The sequence below is a fragment of the Phyllostomus discolor genome, chromosome 5, assembly GCF_004126475.2.
Source record: "Phyllostomus discolor isolate MPI-MPIP mPhyDis1 chromosome 5, mPhyDis1.pri.v3, whole genome shotgun sequence".
NCBI lineage: Eukaryota > Metazoa > Chordata > Mammalia > Chiroptera > Phyllostomidae > Phyllostomus > Phyllostomus discolor.
Window position 1 is genome coordinate 100,185,540 of NC_040907.2, and position 21,855 is coordinate 100,207,394.

Sequence of the window (21,855 nt, forward strand, 5' to 3'; positions counted from 1 at the left end):
AAAACACTGGTAATCAAGATGCTCAAAGAATTAGTAGAATATGGTTGCAAAATAGAGGAAAAAATGAAAGCTATGCCAAATGAAATAAAAGAAAATTCACAGGGAACCAACAATGATGGGAAGGAAACTGGGACTAAAACCAATGGTGTGGAACAGAAGGAAGAAAGAAACATTCAGTCAGAATAGAATGAAGAAACAAGAATTCAAAAAAATGAGAAGATTAAGAACTTCCTAAATGTTCCAAAATCTGAATCATAGGGGTACCAAAAGGAGAAGACAAAGAGCAAGAAATTGAAAACTTATTTGAACAAATAATAAAGGAGAACTTCCCCAATCTGGCAAAGAAAATATAGACTTCCAGGAAGTCCAGGGAACTCAGTGTGTCCCAAAGAAGTTGGACCCAAGGAGGAACACACCAAGGCACATCATAAGTATGTTACCCAAGATGAAAGATACGGAGAGAATCTTAAAAGAAAAAACAGAAAAAGGAGACAGTTACCAACAAAGGAGTTCCCATAAGACTGTCAGCTGATTTCTCAAAAGAAACCTTGCAGACAAGAAGGGGCTGCAAAGAAGTATTTGAAGTAACGAAAGGCAAGTGCCTACATCAAAGATTACTCTATCCAGCAAAGCTTTCATTTAGAATGGAAGGGCAGATAAAGTTCTTCCTATATCAAATGGACTTAACTGATATATACAGAACCTTTCATCCCAAAGAAGCAAAACACACATTCTTTTCAAATGTACACGAAGCATTCTCAAAGATAGACCACATGATAGGATACAAAACAAGGCTCAACAAATTCAAGAAAGTTGAAATCAGATCAAGCATTTTCTCTGACCACAAGGGACTGAAACTAGAAACCAACCTCAAGGAAAAAAAAATCAAAAACACTCAAACCCGTGGAGATTGGACAGCATGCTATTAAACAATGAATGGGTAAAGAATGAGATGAAGGAAGAAATGAAAGAGTTTCTGGAAACAAATGAAAATGAACTCAAAACAATCTAAAACTTATGGGACACAGTGAAGGCAGTCCTGAGATGGAAGTTCATAGCAATACAGGCTTACCTAAAAAAGATAGAAACATTTCAAATAAACAACCTAACTCTATACCTATAAGAACTGGAGGCACAACAACAAAGACAATCCATAGCAAGTAAAAGGAAGGAAATAACCAAGATCAGAGCAGAATTAAACAACATAAGAGACTAAAAGAACAATTCTAAGGATCAAAAATCCAGCAGCTGGTTCTTTGAAAAGATAAACAAAATCAACAAGTCTTTATTGTTGAATTTGTTCAACAAATTACTGTTGAAGGCTCATAAAGAAAAAAAGAGAGAGGACCCAAATAAACACAATCAGAAAGAAAAGAGGAGAGATTACAATTGATACCACAGAAATACAAAGGACTGTTAGAAATTACTACTAAGAACCATATGCCAAGAAATTTGAGAACCTAGTTGAAATGGACACATTTCTAGAAAAATATAATCTTCCAAAACTGAATGAAGAAGCAGCAGGTAGCCTGAACAGACCAACAACAGCTGATGAATATGAAGCAGTAATCAAAAAACACCCCCCACACAAAAGCTCTGGATCAGACGGTGTCACAGGAGAACTCTAGAAAGCATTTAAGGAAGAGGCTAACCCCTAGTCTTCAAAGACTCTTCCAAAAAAATCCAAGAAGACAGAAGATTCGCCAACTCTTTTCATGAGCCAGCATCATCCTAAATCCAAAACCAGATAAAGACATAACAAAGAAAGAAAATTTCAAGCCAGTATTGCTTATGAACAAAGACGCTAAAATCCTCAACACAATATTGGCAAACCTCATCCAGTAACACATTAAAAACATCATACAGCATGACCAAGTGGGATTTATCCCTGGGATGCAAGGACGGTACAATATTCGCAAATCATTAAACACAATACATCACATAAACAAAAGCAAAGACAAAAATGATGTGATCATATCAATAGATGCGGAAAAAGCATTTGATAAGGTACAACACCCATTTATGATTATAATACTCAATAAAGTGGGAACAGAGGGAGCATTCCTCAACTCAATAAAAACCATATGCGAGAGAACTACAGCCAATAACATACTCAATGGGCAAAAACTAAAAAGTCTCCCACGAGGATCAAGAACAAGACAAAGTTGTCCATCTTCAACACTTCTATTCAACATAGTATTGGAAGTCTGAGCCACAGCAATCATAACAGAAAAGGAAATAAAAGGCATACCAGAAAAGAAAATAAAAGGAAAAGAGGAAACAAAACTGTCATTGTTTGCAGATGACATGATAGTGTACATAGAAAATCCTATAGACTCCACCAAAAAATTGCTCAACCTAATAAATGAATTTGGCAAAACAGAGGGATACAAAGTCAATATTCAGAAATCGAAGGCATTTTTGTATACCAACAATGAAGTATCAGAAACAGAAATCAGGAAAAAATCCCAATTTGATATAGCAACAAGAAAAATAAAGTACCTAGAAATAAACCTAACCCAGGAGGTAAAAGACCTATAGTCAGAAAACTATACAATGCTGAAGAAAGAAATTAAGGAAGACACAAACAAATGGAAGCATATACTGTGTTTATGGATTGGAAGAATTAACATCATGAAAATGTCCATACTACCCAAAGCAACTTATAGAGCCAATGCAATCCCTATTAAAGAGCCAACAAACACTTCAAAATTTTATCTGGAACCATAAACAGCCACAAATAGTGGCAGCAATTTTGAGAAAGAAGAACAAAGTAGGAGGAATCACAATACCTCATATCAAACTGTATTACAAGGCACTGTAATCAAAACAGCCTGGTATGGGCATAAGAACAGACACATGGACCAATGGAACAGAATACAGAGCCCAGAAGTAAACACAAGTCTCTATGGTCAATTAATATTTGACAAAGAGGGCAGCAGCATAAAGTGGAGTAAAAAGTGCCTCTTCAACAAATGGTGTTGGGAGAGCTGGACAGGTACATGCAAAAAAATGACGATCACCAACTTACACTATACACAAAAATCAATTCAAGGTGGATAAACAAATTAAATATAAGTCCTGATACCATAAAAGTCTTTCAGGTGAACATAAAGCAGGAAAATCTCAGATATTCCATGTAGTAATATTTTCACTGATATGTCTCCTAGAGCAAGGGACATAAAGGAAAGAATAAACAAATAGGATCTCATCAAAATGAAAAGCTTCTTCATGGCTAAAGAAAACAGCATTAAAATGAAAAGAGAACCAACCGTACAAGAAAACATATTTCCCAATGATACCTCAGATGTGGGTTTGATCTCCAAAATATAGAAAGAATTCACATGACTCTAAGAAGACAAATAACGCAATTAAAAAAAAAGGCAAAGGACTTGAACAGACACTTCTCCAAGAAGGACATACAGAAGGTCCAGAGACATATGAAAAGATGCTCAGTATCATTAGCCATCAGAGAGATGCAAATTAAAACCACAATGAGATACCATTGTGAGAATGGTATCTCATAAACAAAGCAACAAACAACAAGTGCTGGAGAGGTTGTGGAGAAAAGGGAACCCTAGTGCACTGTTGGTGGTACTGCAGACTGGTGCAGCCATTATGGAAAACAGTATGGAATTTCCTCAGAAAACTAAATATGGAACAGCCTTTTGACCTGACAATTCCACTGCTGGCATTATATCCTAAGAACCGTGAAACACCTATCCAAAAGAACCTATGCACCCCAATGTTCATAGTAGCACAATTCATAATAGCCAAATGCTGGAAGCAAACTAAGTGACCATCAGTAAATGAATGGATCAAAGAGCTATGGTACACTTACACAACAGAATTCTACACAGTAGAAAGAAAGAAGGAGCTCCTACCGTTTGTGACAGCATGGGTGGAACTGGAGAGCATTATGCTAAGCGAAATAAGGCAGGGGGTAAAACACAAATACCACATGATCGCACCTGTAAGTGGAACCTAATCAACAAAACAAACAAATAAGCAAAATATAACCAGAGACATTGAAATTAAGAACAAACTGACAGTAACCAGAGGAGAAATGGGAGGGGATAATGGGGGTAAAAGGGTAAAGGGTTTACAGGGACAACTATAAAGGACTCATGGACAAAAACAAAGAGGGGTGGAAACAGAGGAGGGAGGTAGGGATGGCTGGGGTGGCAGGGAGAGGTGGAGGTAAAAGGCAGAAAACTGTAAACAACAATAAAATTCGAAAGTATTTAATAAAAAGAGAATAAATGAAATAATGCACTGAAGCGCTTTATATAGTACCTGGAATATTTTAAGTTTCCATTAAATATTAGTTGTTATCATAATAATAATTATTAAATACTAATATGAAATGTACCAGAAACCTTCATTGTTCTCTAAATATTTTATATGCATGACAAAAAACAGGCCAGGCAGAGCATCAAAAAGTATGTTAATTTAAGTATTTATATCTTATTGCAAATCAGATTTGAAGTTTTTGTACTTTTTTTGAACTTTTCTAAACATTTTCTTCTGAAACACCAATTTCTATTGTTTCCAACTTCTCTTGCATTTCTACTAAAACACCAATTTCTAATAACCTACTCTTCATGAGGAATAAAGTCTGATACCTGAACAAAAAATAATAAAAAACTAGCAATAACATATAAAAGCATGGTAATGATAAGAGCAGACAGACCCACTCATTTCCCTGATAAGTGTTACTGGACCTCTTTGGCGTTCCAGTTATGAAGTTTTGCCTGCTTTGTGAAAATGGTCTTTGTCCTCTGCTAGTTGGCACCAGGGCTTTTCAGTGAAGGGCACTGAAGTGACCCGTTGGAGGAAAAGATTTTCCATCCTGGTCCTGCATGCTTACTTGGCAAGCTCCTGCAGCACACGGAACTTGGGTTAGGGCTTTCTTCTACACCAGGCTCCTGCAGCAACAGAACTTTGTCAGTGTCCAGCTCCCGCAGGCAGGGCAGCCAGAAGCAGCCAGAGGCAGGCAGCCTGTAGCACACTAAAAGCCTTCCCCTAATTCCCCTGTGGGCATTCTGTAATGGCGTACCTCTGGTGAGACATGTCACCAGAATGGCCTTCTCCAGCACCCTGGGGGGAGGGTCTTCTAAAGTTTAGATTTCAAGCAAGTTTTGCTGGCCAGGTACCAAGCAACTTCTCTGCCATTCTAAGAGTCTCAGCAGTGTGCCCTGTGGGTGAGGGGCTGGCAGGAGCTTCACCTTGGGGTTCTATCTCAGCCCTGGAGTAGTGGCTGCTCCTTGTAGCTGCTATCCCTATACTCTTGAGTATTCTATTTACTTCTTACCAGAGAATCCCTTATTACCTCAACCCCCTGCTAGAGTTAATAATTCTATCTTTATATTAAATCTTCCTTGTTCTAATTACTTTGTGGTTCTTCTCTCCTGATTGAAACCAGGATACAAGAGGCTAACGTCAGGATTCTGATTATTTGTAGAACCTCATGGGCCCTTTATCCAATATGAAGGACATGTCTCACTCAGCAATTCAAAACAAATTGTATCTGCCTTTGAAACTAGGAAGGAATGGAAGGAGTAATAGAACAGAAAGCCCATGTGCAGGCTCTCTTTGCTAGAGCTAGCTGGACCCCATAATGCATGACTGACCCTTGTTTTATGAGCCTCTATCCTCAGGACGAGAAAATTAGTGGTAGCACCCTGAAGGCACAGAACCTCTGGGAACTTATGAAACAGGATATGTCACACCTCAATGACCAGACTGTGCACACAAAGATAACACTGAAACAAGCTGCAGTCTCTATTAGACCAACTGAAATATTCTTCTCTACAACCATCCCAATCACCTAATAAAAGCTCAAAGCCCCACATTTCGCTGTTGGTGTATCTCTCTATCCCAAGACCCTCTCCTCTCGTGGAGTGTGAATAAAAACTTTACTCTCTGCACTTTCTTCTCTTTTGAGAATTCTTTCACAGCCTGCATCACCAACCACCCTAATTTTGGTGGCCTGTATGAGGACATTCTCTATTTTTCCCTCTCCTCCATCTCTTGAGACATGCAACTAGGGAAGCTGTGGGCAGCGGAAGCATGGGCAACCCCTACTAATCCCCTAACTCTATCTCTTCAAAGAGGATTCTGATCCTTTTCTTTCTCTCCAGACTCTGCAGACAGCCTCCTCCTCATCCCCTACATGGCCAGTGATTGGTAATTCTCTCTGAATCGTGGGATGAATACATTAGTTTTGTTGAAAGTGATAGCTTAACTCCCACCCCACTCCGTCTTGTTATCATAAACCATAGTGCCAGGGTCTATCACTTTCCTGGGGTTTCAGTTTAGGTTGTTCCAATGGGCCCTGAAATACCTCAAGGATTTAATTCTTTCATCTTATAAAAGTTGTCCAACTAATTAGGCCTTATTTAATATGCTCAAAATTACATGGGAAGCTTTGCCAAACAGAATAATAACTATATTCTGATTGCAGATTAATTATAATGTGATAGTTACCTAAGAGAATAAAATTAGAATTGTGTCATTTATCATGATACATACCCCCAAAATTAAACTTTGATTACTGAAGATTTAAAACACATTTAAACTAGAGAATAATACAATGAATCCTATCATACCCATTATTTTGATAACTCCAAAAGTTGTCAAATCATGATCAATATGTTTTATCTAGTCTTCAAACATAAACTATTTTGAAGCAAATTCCATACATATCATTTGAATCATATATTCTTCAGCATGTATCTTTGACATATATTTTAGCTCTTATTTTCTATAGGGTGTAATGCAGCAACACAGTGAATTCTGAAGGAGGCTCAGTATAGACATGCTTGAATTCCACTGTTTCAAAATTATAGACTCTTGAATAGGGGCTGGCTGTCCTCCACTAACTTTTAAATCATGCTCTCCTAAGCTATGATGCCCCAATAGCTGCCACAGGAAAGACAAAAGGAAGGTGATCAGGAAAAGAATCCAGAATCCAGAGTCTACTATTCAGTCCCTCCCCTTCTCGTATCATCTTCACAGACCATCATTGCTTTTATATCACAGTCCCCAGGGAAATACTGTCAGGAAAAAAATGATTCTCTGAAAAACCTTCTGACTAGAACTTTTGATCCTTTTTCTGAGATGCTCAAATGAAAAATTTGCTGTGTATGAATTTTTTGTTTTGTTTTGTTTCGGTCTCTTCTTGTGACAATCAGTAGCTCTAAAAAATGTTGTTTTTTTTTTTGAAATGGTCCCATACTTCACCATTTCTATTATGAGCGAAAGTTAACTTACTGGTAGGTACCACTTTAAAATGATAAAACAATCACAGTGTCTCTATGTTTCACAGAAGACCATCCTAGGAAGAATCTTGTCTAAAAACAATCCTACAAGTATTTCATTTTCCCAAAGACAAGGCTGGAACATTACAAATTAGAAGCTCACATGTAACTTTGTGGTCCATTTCTAGTTCCATGCATACTTGTACTTCTCAATAATATTGTCATTTTTTCATTCCCATTATGCAAAGCAATTAGAATTCTGACAATAAATTGTATAATTTCAACTTATTGCCAATTGACTGCTTTCTTTAAGTAGTTATTAACAGCTAATGGCAACACTGAGATATATAGGTGACAGCAATAAGTCTCCGCTTAAACTGCAGAGATGGTTATGGTAGCCACTAAACCTATCAATATTGCTTTAAGCAACTGTGATCAAAGAAGCATTGCTATTTTTAAACTGTATAAAAACAATAAGTCATATATTTTTAAAAAGTTTTATTGTTGCTCAATTACAGTCGTCCACCCTTTCCTCCATTACTTTCCCCTGCCCTACACACCCGCCACCTCCCACATTCAACCCTCTCCCCTTCCCCATTGTCTTCCTTGTCCATGGGTCATTTACACATGTTTCTTGACTTGATGCTTCCCCCTCTATTCCCCATTATCTTCCACCCTCTGTGGTTCTATTTTGCTCACTTGTTTGTTTTGTTGATTAGGATCCACTTATAGGTGAGATCATATGGTATTCGTCTTTCACTGCCTAGCTTATTTCACAGAGAATAATGCTCTCCAGTTCCATGCATGCTGTTGTGAAGGGTAGGAGCTCCTTTCTTTTTGCTGGATAGTATCCCATTGTGTAAATGTACCACTGTTTTCTGATCCACTCATTTACTGAAGGACACTTAGGCTGTTTCCTGCACTTGACTATTGTAAATAATGCTGCTATGAACATTGGGCTGCGTAAGTTCTTTTGAATTGGTGTTTCAGGATTCTTAGAGTATACTCCCAGTAGTGGAATTGTTGGGTCAAAGGGCAGTTCCATTTTTAGTTTTCTGAGGAAATTCCATTCTGTTTTCCACCATGGCTTCAGCAGGCTGCATTCCCAACAACAGTGTACTAAGGTTCCCTTTTTTCCACAACCTTGTTAGCACTTGTTGTTTGTTGATTTGTTTATAACAGCCATTCCAATTGGTGTGAGGTGCTGTCTCATTGTGGTTTTAATTTCAGTCCCTCTGATGGCTAGTGATATAGAACATCCTTTTATATGTCTTTGGGCCCTCAGTATGTCCTCCTTGGAGAAATATCTGTTCAAGTCCTTTGCCCATGTTTAATTGGGTTGTCTTCCTACAGTGGAGTCATGTGAGTTCTCTATATATTTTGGAGATCAAACCCTTGTTCGAGATATCATTGGCAAATATATTTTCCCATACGGTTGGTTCCCTTTTTATTTTGCTGATGTTTTCTTTAGCCATGCAGAACCTTTTTAATTTGATGTAATCCCACTTGTTTATTCTTTTTTTATGTACCTTGCTCTAGGGGACATATCAGTGAAAATACTGCTGCATGGAATACCTGAGATTTTCCTGCCTATGTTCTTCTCTAGGACTTTCATGGTGTCACGATTTATATTTAAGTCTTTTATCCATCTTCGGTTTATTTTTGTGTGTGGTGTAAGCTGATGGTTAAGTGCCATTCTTTTGCATGTAGCTGTCCAGATCTCCCAATACCATTTGTTTAAGAGGCTCTTTTTACTCTACTTTATATGCTCCTGCCTCCTTTGTCAAATATTAACTGATTATAGGGACATGGGTTTATTTCTGGGCTTTCTATTCTATTCTAGACATGTATTCATTTACGTGTCTGTTCTTATGCCAGTGGCTTTGTAATACAATTTGATAATCAGGTATTGTGGTCCTCCTATTTTGTTCTTTCTCAAAATTACTGAGGCTATTCAGGGTTGTTTATGATTCCATATAATTTTTTGAAATATTTTTTCTATATCTGTGAAATATGTCATTGGTATTTTAATGGGGATTACATTGGGCCTATAAATTATTTTGAGTAGCATGGACATGTTGATTCTTCCAATCCATGAACATGGTATATGGTTCCAATTATTTGTGTCTCCCTTAATTTCTTTCTTCAGTGTTGTGTAGTTTTCTGCGTACAGGTCTTTAACCTCTTGGGTTAGGTTTATTCCTGGGTACTTTATTTTTCTTATTGCTTTAGTAAATGGGATTTTATTCTAATTTCTGTTTCTGATACTTCATTGTTGGTGTACAAAAACGTCTTTGATCTCTGAATATTGACTTTGTATCCTACTGTTTTGCCAAATTCACTTATTAGGTCAAATAGTTTTTTTTGGTGGTGTCTGTAGGTTTTTGTTATGTGCACTATCATGTCATCAGCAAACAATGACCTTTCCAATTTGGATGTCTTTTATTCCTTTTCTTGTCTGATTGCTGTGCTCAGAGCAGTCATATTTTTTATCTTAAAAAATGAATACTGAAATATCTTTGCAGATTATAAAATATACCAAGACATTTCATTACTTCAACTAGATATCAAGATCCTTGTTTTGGAGGGAGGTTTGGGAAGAGGTTTAGTCACAGCCTTGTTTGGAATCCCCATTTATGCTAAAACTATAACTAAACATGCAGCCCTTAGAAGATAATAGTTTAGTTTGGAAAGAAAAATCCAAATACTCTCTTCTAATTTCCCTGCATCTTCAAGAAATTATCTAATAAAAGGCTTTCATAGTTCATTTTGCTGATTTACTCATTCACAAACATTAACTGAATATCTACTAGTTTAAATTGTGCTGGTCAGTAAATGAGAGTTAGAAATGACTCTTGGCCTGGATTTGATAGTCACCTTCACACAGATGTTATCCGAAGCCATGAATACAAAGAGCTTCAGAAATACTGCAGGGGCAACAGAGGAGAAAGTTAAAAGAATAACTAGTATGGACACTAAGAAAAGGTGGTGCTGGGGTAATGAAGGAAGGAGAAATTTTTAAGAAGGAAGTATTACTGCTATGAAATCTCAAGGGGTAATAAAGAGAACATAATGATTTAGGGTGAAACCCTTGGGACTGGGAGATGGGTTCCCCTCCCACTACAGACACTCCGTCTCCTACCAGGTAGTAGTGTGGTGCTGGCACCTGACCTGGGCTCTGCCAACACCATGCTCTTTCCAGGTAGAACTTCAATGGTTGCCTTTGGCCAGCCTGTTGTACGAATGGAATTGTGGCTATGCTATCTGCTATCCTTGGCTCCAGCCCATTCTAAGCCTAGTTCTTTAATCTCCCATTTCTGTCAGTTCTGTGAGTAACCTGAAATCTTTCCAATAAAATTCTTTTCTGGGTAAGTTAGCCCGAGTCTGTTGCTGTTGCTCTCTACTGATCAAATGACATGGGTCACTGATATGGTGGGGTCAAAAGCTGGACTGAAGAGGATTACAAATGTGGAGTTAGGTAATACGAAACCAAAGTTACAGTGTTGTTGGAGCCATCTGTCATATAAGGGAAGTGGGAAGAGAGCAAAGATGCTAAATAAGTAGGAGTTAAATATTAGCAGCCCTATGAGAAGCAAGATTCAACTAGTAGGAGAGTGGAGAGACAAACCTTAGAGATGAAGGGTGCCAGTAGGATCAAACTCAAAGGAATCAAACTGAGATAAAGAGAGGAACAACTGTACTAGTTTCATAACTTGCCTATAAATCTAAAATTATCCTTAAACAAAGCTTATTTAAACAAAAATAGGCTGAGGATAAGGATATAGAGAAAAAGCATACCACTTAGTTTAGATGGTTTCAGAAAACTAAGAGAGAAGCTGTGGACAAGAGAGTAGGGTAGTGTTAAGAAAACCAGTGACAAGAGAAGTTTCAAACAGTTATATAAGAGCAAGTGTGATGAGAAAAGACAATAAAATAAGAACAAGAACAATGCTCAGCAGTAACCAGGAAGTTGAAGTTGTAGAACAGAAATAAGTTTCACATAATTTATTCACCGAGAAATTAAGAGTTTGAGAGTGATATGAAGTGAAAATGGGTCCAGGAGTAGGTCTAGGGTATGATTATAGACCTGAACAGCTGGCCACAAAGAATGTAGGGCATTAAACACAGCCAGAAGAGGTGGGCAGACTGGTCGTGAAGGAGGGTTTTGGAATCAGAAATATGGAGGGCAAGGAAAAAACTCACTGCTTACTATATACAGATGCATAAGAGGGAAGACTGGATTAAGGCTACTCTCAAAGAGGGAAAGCAATCTGACAGATGGATCTGGATCAGTGATATGTGACCATAAGGATCAGCTGAGTCATGCTGATATGAGGGAATATGCTGACAACAAGCTATCATGATTTTCATTTTTTCATGCACACAATGAACTTTTACTATTATGTAGAAGCCACTGTGAAGGAGAAAATCAGGGGGAAAAACCCACACAAATGATCAATGCACAGTTTTGCCTTTAGACATCTTATACTGCTAGGAGCTGAGATGCACATACAACTAACAGTAACAGGCTATTCTGTGTCCTGTGCTCCCACAGAAGCATGTAGTGACAGAGAGCAGGGGGGTGTATGATGAGAAGAAATGGGCTGAGAGCTAGGGAATCCTGGTCTCCAATCCTAGTCTCACCCCTTCACTTGATAAAGGGAGGATTTAACAAGAGAACATGTAAAAATGTCCAATGGTGCTAGGTTCACAAATGTTCTACAATACACGTTAGACTCTTTCCTGGTTTCCCTTTGTTTTTACTCAGCAAATATTGACCGAAGCCCAGCAATAAAGTAATAAGTGAAAATTGAAACCAGGGACAAATATAGCAGAATGGAAAGAACACATGGGAGATGGATGTGGCACTCTATCCATTCATGAAGGTTCAAGCAGACCTTGAAGGACAATGGTCAGTGATAGAGATGAGATGACTCAGAGGAATAGATTCTGAATGAAGAAAAACAGAAAGCTGATCTAACAAGCAGATATTTGGTACAATGTGGTGGTATTCTTATTCCCTATGCACTGCATGTGAGTAATGTTGGGCATCCTGACTTCATCTCTCCTAGGATCCCCACTTGGGGTTAATTACATAGTTTACCCCTGGGTGGAAGGCAGCCCCTAAGACAACCTCTGGCCCCACCTCCTGGTATTGACAAAAATTCTCTCCTTGATCAAACTCTAGTTAGGCTCTTTTGAACTCTCTTTTTTACTAGGCCCTGACTTTTGAGCTTCCATGCTTGCTTCTGCATTTTCCAGTTTTGGCAATAACCCTGCTAAGTCCGTTTAACTAGAACCCCCCATCCTTGATAGCTGATCACCTTCTATATTGAATTGGGTTCTCATGTTCCACTATGTCCTAGGTAATGTCTGCTCACCCTGCCTGTCTTCACCAAGAATCCTGTTAGATCAATTTCACCAGAATCCCTCCTGACTTTTGATGTTTTCTCTCAGTAAATTTCCTTACACTCATTCTTACTGTGCTCCTTGGCTATAAATCCCCACTTTTCCTTGTTGTATTAGTAGTTCAGCCCAATCTTTCCCCCACTGCAAAACACCATTGCAGTGGTCTCTATACCTATCTTGATGGTCCTGAATAAAGTCTGCCTTATTCTTCCTTAACAAATGCCATGAATAATTTTATTCCTTAACAGCATTCACACCTTTGTATAATCCCCTCCACTTCTTGAGTATAGGCTAGACTTACTGGTTTCTAATAACGGAAACACAGTATTGTATTCCCCTTGTTTTATTCAATAAGTGTTTTCTTTTTCTTTAAAGATTTTTTTAAATTTTATTTTTATTTTTAAAAAGAAGGGAAGTGAGGGAGAAAGAAACATCAATGTATGGTTGGTTCTCATATGCCTCCAACCAGGGACCTGGCCTGCAACTCAGGCTTGTGCCCTGGCTGGGAATCGAACCAGTGACCCCGTGGGTCACAGGCTGGCACTCAATCCACTGAGCAACACCATCCAGGGTGCAATAAATGTTTTCTTATCCCAGCAAAAATGATAAAAGGTCATATCTGAGATCAGGTTATAAAAAGACTGCGGCTTCCATCTTTGGCTATCTCTCCCTTTCTTGGGTCACTCCCTCCATTTGAGCCTTAAGAAAACTGCAGCCCTAATCAAAAACTTAACAGTAATCCCATGAAAGAACAGTGGTCAGAGGCACTGAACTAAGTTGTACCTGAATCCTGGCACGCACACACTGTGAGATAACAAATGCTTCTTGTTTTAAGCCTATAGTTAGCAAATTTATACTCATAGGTAAAAATCTGGCTCACTGTCTCTTTCTGTAAATAAAATTTTATTGCAACACACAGAGTGACACTAATTAATTTTCATATTTTCTATGGGTGTGGTCACACCACAACAGCAGAGTTGAGTAGCTGTGACACAGACTGTACAGTCTATAAAGCCTAACTATTTATTACCTGGCCCTTTACAAAAAAGTTTGCTAACTCATATTGCCTTTTAAGTTTTTAGGTAATTTGTTATTCAGTAATAGATAAATAATACACCCTGTTCCTACAGCATCTTGTTCATTCCTCTAACAACACAGTATCTCTTAATTATCTATGAGCCTATTTTTTCCAACCATACACTAAGTTCCATGTTAGCAGATAATGTTTTTTTTTCAGGCACTTTCGAGATCATAGTTTATTTATTACTTCAGATAAAAACATAGTATACATATTAGGGAATCCCTTAAAATTCAAATCTGAAGTTACATACAATCTAGTACTTTTGCATTGAATATTAACCAAAAAAATCTCTACATACTTAAAAGCCCCACTATTAACATGAACTATGGTAATAAAAAATTTGACATTTAATTTGTTCAATATATAGTATTTACATTATGAAATGAATTGTGATATGATAGAGTGATAAAGAAATAGTAAAAATAAACTTTAAAAATCAAAGGTACATATTCTTACAATGTGCTAATTGTCCTAATTGTATATACAAATTAAAACATAGCAGAGCTTTCTGTTATAAAATTCTTAATCACCTGACCTTCGTCATTACTTGCTAACAATTTACATGCAACATCTGCTGTAAGTGACATTTGATTTTTTTCTTCCAAGAAAGTGTAAGTAGATGAATGAGATTTAAGAGAAGACATTAATTCACTTGTGATCAAAAAACAAATATACGGTACAAGATTAATACTGGTCACAAGCCTCTTCTCTGCAGAAATAATAAAGCAAAAACAAAATGCAAAAGCAGTGTCATGAATGGTACAGCTCATAGAATCTTGGGACCAATCAGACACAACTCTTTCTCGTTCCATGATGAGAGGTCTATTTTGCCCTCAAATAATAATAACTGAAGTGAGGGACACCAGGTGTAAAACTGATTAAATTTTGCAAAATACTAAAACAGAGGCCAGAAGAAGGGGTAATTTATATATAATTCAAACTATATACATCATACTTTGAATGTAGCCCATCCCAAACTGGCTTTGTGAAACAATTGGACCTGTATGATTTCACAGTTAAAATTATAACAAATAGTATAACAGATTTTCATGGGAAGCAAAATTCAAGGGGGCACTTTGTGTTATTTATTTACTATGTTGTTTAAATTTTAAAAATAATTTTACTAAGCATACATCTCAACTGAGGTCTATGTATAAAATGTCCTAATACATACAGTTTTTTTTTTTACCTTTGGTAGATTAAAGGCCTTTTTGTGATTTCTGTGTGAATTGTAAGCAGAATGTGAGATGTGCACATGCATACAGGAAAAACTCAATCTGAGGTAATCCAAAGGTGTACATATAAAGAAACTAGAGGTACTTTGAAAGACAAAGTACACCAGAAACCCAAAATAGGTAATAGTGAGAATGGAATGCTAATATGGCAGTAAAACTTTTTTTAAAACAGAAAGAGGAAGGCCTCTTGTACCAGCAGAATCCTGCACTCATTAAAAATAATCATCTATTATTTTATAAAACAAAAGCCAATGTTAGTATAGGGAAGTACAAATTGCAGAAAATTAGAAGTCAACAAAATAGAAGCAACTGGCTTATTAGAAAGGAGAACATGTCACTCTGAGCAGAGCTGCTTGGTGATCGCTGCCACCACCACCCACAGGACCTTGTTGGTGCAGGCCTCCAGACATTCCACATCAGGATCCAAGTGGAGGAGCTGCCTCACACTCTTGGTGGCCAGGTCATATTGCTCATCCAGAAGGGGAGCAAAAGCATTCTTCAGGACATCTGAGGCATGGGCCATGTAAATGAGGGCCAGCAGGTGCTTGTCCATGAGGCAAGGGTCATTCACTCACTTGTCAAGAACAGCATCCTGGACCTTCCTAATGAGGAGCAGCTTAATGCTGTTGTTGGTGAAGGGATGTGTTGTCATGTCAAAAAGTAGGAAGTTCTGTTTCTCTGTTGTCAATATGCCCTCTTCCACCAGATTTTTAGCTAATTGTTCCTGCATATTTCTTAACGGATAATGAAGTTTTAATAGATTCCATGTTTCACCACTAAGTAATTCAATCCAGTTCTGGAATGTTTCTGGAGGCTGAGTCTCCTTAACATGCTTTAGAGCTTCATCAAGAAGGACATCCCCTGTTGGAGCAACAGACTTACAGATCACCTTTCTTGTTAACAGACTTTTATGTCTCATTCCACAAGCCTCTATCTGTAACCTTCCTTTTAATGCTAATTCAATGAACACACAGCTACGCAATCCAGATGATATACAGTCATTCCAAAATGATGTATAATTCTCTTGGTCCTTGAGGCCCAGGAGGAGCATCTCCTCCATTAGTGTCAGCTGTGTTTCCTTGGAGTTGCCCTTGTCATAGTTGTCCTGCTCATTGCAGTGTCCTTGCTGCTGTTGCTGGCACTGTCACCCCCTCACTGCTGGCTCCTTGTTGGCAGAGTTGTGGGAGGCTGATAATTAATGTTTTAATCAACTTCATATCCCCATTTCCCTGGCACACAGTATGACCTTAATAAATGTAGACTGGCCCAAGAATGCCTAGACAAATGTATTTTACACACTAATGCAGAAAATCTGCAACCTAACAATATTTCTTTAAGTAAAATAGACATTAAATTAAGAAAAGCCAAAACTACTATTTGTGCTGAACAGAAACTATTTCAACTTGAATTCATTTTAAAGGTGTTTGTTGACTGCCACACAAAGGATGATTCCAGATCCAGAAAAACTTTTGATCTTTTAAGCTGGCTAACCTTTTATAAAACCTCATTGTGTAAAATACCTGTAACAACAGTTTATCTCAAATATTTCCAAGATTGTTGGCATTAGTTTTTACCATGAGACGAAGAATATATTTTCTGGCACCTGGATATGTTATTGAAATTTTCCAAAACATTGCAGAATTTCAGCTTTGTCCCAACAAATTCTGTATGTTAGATTAAAAACTAAAGTTGGGAGCAAAAATTGTTAAACATTAGTAAGCATCCTACATGCAATGATTCACTGCAACTTCCTAGCTAAGTCAGTGTTTGCCAGAGGCAGGAGGACAATATTTTAGGCAAGATAAAAAAACCCCTGGATATTCAAGGTTTCCGACCAAGACGGAGGCATAGGCAGACACACTGTACCCCCTTGCACAACCAGAAGAAGGACAACAACAAATTTAAAAACAAAAAACAACCAGAACTGACAAAAAATTGAACTATATGGAAGTGGGACAGCCAAGAAGTTAAAGAAGAAACATTCATCCAGACCAGTAGGAGGGGCAGAGAGGACTTGAGGCAAGGTGGCAACTAGAGTACTAGGGCAAGCAAGATGGCAGCTGGTGGACCGGGCAAGGTGGTGGCTGGCAGAATGGGTGGTCCCACGTTTGCATGCAGACAAACCAGAAAGAACAACTGCGGAGCAAGACAGACTGTACAACCCAGGGTTTCAGCAAAGGGAAATAAAGCCTCAAAACCTCTGACTGAAAACACCAGTGATGGTTGAGGTGGCAGGAGAAACTCCCAGACTCACAGGAGAGTTCACCAGAGAGACCCACATGGTCCTAGAGTGTACACAAAGCCACATACCTGGGAATCAGCACCAGAAGAGCCCAATTTGCTTGCGGATAGTGGCAGAAGTGACTGAAAGCTGACAGAGAGCAGACCAAGCAGCATTATTTCCTCTTGGACCCCTCCCCCACATATAGGGCCAAAACACAGCAAAGTGGGTTGCCCAGCCCTGGTGAATACTTAAGGTTCCTCCCCTTACTATGTAACAGGCGTGCTGACCAACCCCCCCGCCTCAAAAAAAAGGTCCAAACGAAAGAACAGATCAAAGTTCCAGAAAAAATACAACTAAGTGATGAAGAAATAGCCAAGCTACCACAAGCACAGTTCGAAACACTGGGAATCAGGATGCTCACAGAATTCATTGAGTATGGTCACAAAAGAGGAAAAAGTGAAGGCTACAAAAAGTGAAATAAAGGAAAATACACAGGGAATAAACAGTGAAGGGAAGGAAACCGAGACTCAAATCAATGGTTTGGGGCATTGGTTTGGACCAAGGAAGGAAGAAACAGTCATCTAGAACAGAATGAAGAAACAAGAATTCAAAAAAATGAGGAGGGGCTTAGGAACTTCCAGGACAACTTTAAACATCCCAAATCATGGAATCTGTATGATACAAATCATAAAGCTGCCAGAAGGAGAAGAGGAAGAGGAAGAAATTGATGACTTATTTGGAAGGAGAACTTCTCCAATCTGGAAAAGGAACCCGACTTCTTGGAAGACCAGGAAGCTCAGATAGTCCCAAGGAAGCTGGACCCAAGGAGGAACACACCAAGGCATATCATAATTATACTACCCAAGATTAAAGATAAGGAGAGAAGTTTAAAAGCAGCAAGAGAAAAGGAGAAACTTACCTACAAAGGGGTTCCCGTAAGACTATTAGCTGACTTCTCAAAGAAATGTTACAGGCAAAAAAGGGCTGGAAAAAAGTATCCGAAGTCATGAAGGGCAAGGACCTACATCCAAGATTACCCTATCCAGCAAAGCTATCATTTAGAATGAAGGGCAGATAAAGTGCTTCCCAGATAAGGTCAAATTCAAGGAGTTCATCATCGCCAAGCCCTTATTATATGAAATATTAAAGGGACTTACCTAAGAAAAAGATCATCAAAAATATGAACAGTAAAAAACCAACAAACTCACAACTATCAACAACCAGACCAAAAAACAAACAAATAAGCAAACAAACAAACACCCCAACCGAAAAACAAACTAAGCAAAGAACTAGAACAGGAACAGAATCACAGAAATGGAAATCACATGGAGGGTTATCAGTGGGGGAGGGAAAAAGGCACAGGGAATAAGTAGCACAAATGGTATGCAGAAAGTAGACAGGGGGAGGTTAAGAATAGTACATGAAATGTAGAAGCCAAAGAACTTATATGTACAACCCATGGACATGAACTAATTGGGGGGGAGGGGAGAAGGATGTGGATAGGAGGGGATATGCAGGGCGGAGGAGAATAAAAGGGGGAAAATGGGACAACTGTAATAGCATAATCAATAAAATATATTTTTTTAAAAAAGAAAAAACCTGGATATTCATAAAATGTTGAATTTTAAGCAATATATTCATTTTAACACATAACTGTAAGGGTTTTAGGTTTTTAAACTGAGTTGTTTTCTCTGGCTAATATCTAAGAGGAGGCAGAAAAGTTCTGTCTTTGCTTCCATTTTACTACCCAAGGTAATACAGGACCTTTAGTTTCAAGTTTGATGGTAAGTTTTTAACTTTTAAGATATGGTCTTCGGATCTTCTTAAGATATGATATTCTGATCTTCATTCAGTGTAAGAAATGTTACTCTAAAACCAAAGTGAAGCCTAGGTTTTGTGGTTAAGCGCTCAGCTCACACTCTGAACATAAGACACAACTAGGTACTGCCCTGAGTTCAGATTCTAATTGCCCAAATTACCATGTGTTTCTCTATGAGTCTTTTCCCTTTACTGTGAAAAAGAGGAAGTGTGCCATATCCCATAGTGTTACTCTGAAGGTTCAGAGACTGTGAAGCACATACAACAGCCACAAAAGCAAAAAAAAAAAAAAAGTATAAAAGGACAAGTTGATTTAAAAAATTATTCATGAATTTTTATTTATATGAAATATTTATTAATAATCTTACTGACTATGGGTTTTGGGATGATTACCTATACAGGACACAAAAAGCACAAACTTTACATAAAAGAGAAAACCAATAAACTATCAAAATAAAAAAACTTTGCTTTTCCAAAGACTCTTATAAAAATATGAGCCACAAACTAGGGGGAGACATTGGCATGTATTTATCTGACGAAGAAACTTTTATCTAGAATATATAAAGCACTGTTAAAACATAATATTACACAAAACAACCCAATAAAAGATGTGTAAAAAGTCTGAAGATACATTTTGCCAAATAAGATATATGGATTGCAAATAAGCACATGAAATGATACTCCATGAATTATTAAGGAAATGCAAATAAAAACTACATTAAGATATCACTACATTAAGATATCACTACATTTTCCCCAAGTGGCTAAAATTACCATATCAAGTGTTGGTAAGGCTGGAAAATATCACTGCATTTTTCCCAAATGGCTAAAATTACCATACCAAATTACCATACTAAGTGTTCACAAGGCTGGGGAGAAAATGAAACCTTTAAATATTGTTGTTGAGAATATAAAATGGTACGAACTCCTTGGAAAACAGTTTGGCCATTTCTCAAAAAATTCAATATACATCTACCAAACAACTCAGTCATTCCACTCAAGAGAAATCAAAATCTATGTCCATATAAGGACTTGTACATGAATGTTTCCAGCAGCTTTATTTGCAATAGCCAAAAGCTGGAAACTTTAAAAATTAAGATATTAGTTCTCAGTAAGTATTTTAAAATTAAAATAGACAATCCGTTTTTCCGTGGACTTTTTATCAGTTTAGAGAGGCAGAGGTTTTTCTTTCCTAATTTTCTTTTCCTACTTATATTTTTAGTATTCAGTCAGGTTTCTTGTCTAGTAAGAATCAGGGAGGATAGGGATTTTGATTTAGGCACACCTATTTCAGAGACACTCAGACAAGTTGTGTGATCTTACTGAACCTCAGCTTGTTCCTCTTTAAAATGAGGATAAAAATAACTATCGTTATCAATGACAGTTGATATGTCTAGTTTACTTCTTATGGCACTCCTAGAATAAGAAAAACGGCCATTCTCTCTCCATTAAGGAACAGAGAAATGGCAAAAATGTAAGTCTCTTATTATCCCAAGAAACTACATCACCAAAATGAGTGGGAAGATATTTCCCCTTAACCTAATGGAACAAGCAATACTTACTAAGAACTACTCTTCCTCCTTTAATTTAAACTCTAGACAAAAGAGAAAATCTTGTTGCTTCAAAGGTCATAACTATATGAATAACCACCTCCTCTGGTATACATGTGTACTTTTGCTACTGTCTGAAAGTAAGTAAAAGATGGTTGGTCTCAAATGGCATTTTACATATCTTAATTTTTTAAAAAATAGAATTCCTTAGGACCTAATTCTAAAATTAAAATGGTTTTTTTGCTAACTTTCCACTCTTGGATCAAGAGTAGATTAGAATCTACAACTAAATGTCAATTTCAGAGGTTACTTCCAAAAGCTGACCTGATTAGTAAGAGAAAGCTCAGTATTCCACTAAAACTCATGTTTAAAAATTTATAACATTTCTAACTCTGAGGCTTTTAAGTTCTGTTTAGTCTAATCAATCCATAACTAATACATTAAATGTAGCTAAGAAACACCTGATAAAGTAGAGGAAAATGCTTATAATGTGAGCATCAATAAGAGTTCTTTAATGTTACTATTCTTTTCAAAGGTAGTAAAAGAGTTGATAATTTTCATATAAGCCTTTCCCTACCAAAGTACAGTTCCTATAATACAGCTGACTAAGTTAAGTAGGACAGAAAAAGGCAAATACCATATGATTTCACTTATCATTAGAACCTTAAAAAAAAAAACAAAAAAAAAACCCTGGCCAGTGTGGTTCCATTGGCTGGAGCATTAGCCCATAAACCAAAAGGTCATGGGTTCAATTCCTGGTTGGCACATGCACAGGTTGCAAGTTCAGTCCCAGTCAGGGCACATGGTAGAGACAACCAATCAATGTTTCTCTCTTACACAAATATTTCTCTCCCTCTTCCTCCATCCCCCACTCTCTAATATCAATAAGCAAGTCCTTGGGTGAGGATAAGGGGAACAAAAGAGAAACAGACTCATTGATACAGACAACAAGCTGATGACCCTCAAAGGGAGGGATGTGGGGGGATGGGAAAAAATAAAATAAGAGAAATACACATTTAATGTAAGTTTTAAAAAGCTTTCTGTGGACCCAAATAGACAATTCTCTAATGACACATGAAAAAATGCTCAACATCACTAGCTATCAGAGAGATTCAAATCAAAACCACAATGAGATATCACCTCACACCTGTCGGAATGTCTATCACCAGTAAATCAACAGACAACAAGTGCTGGAGAGGATGTGGAGAAAAGGGAACCCTGGTGAACTGTTGGTAGGAACGCAGACTGGCACAGCCACTGTGGAAAACATCATGGA

At 37.6% G+C, this 21,855-nt stretch overlaps 2 protein-coding genes across 4 annotated transcripts in view; both read right to left on the reverse strand.

The window, feature by feature from the left end:
- The window catches only part of LIMS1 (LIM zinc finger domain containing 1), a 185,200-nt gene that overhangs the window by 77,515 nt on the left and 85,830 nt on the right, over positions 1–21,855 (reverse strand). The gene's annotated exons all lie outside the window — the stretch shown is intronic.
- On the reverse strand, positions 14,940–19,253 carry LOC114496179 (Golgi phosphoprotein 3-like). Its single transcript, XM_036025091.1, is given in 2 exon segments — positions 14,940–16,128; positions 19,191–19,253. Coding segments are annotated over 2 exon segments (870 nt in total). The 3' UTR covers positions 14,940–15,321.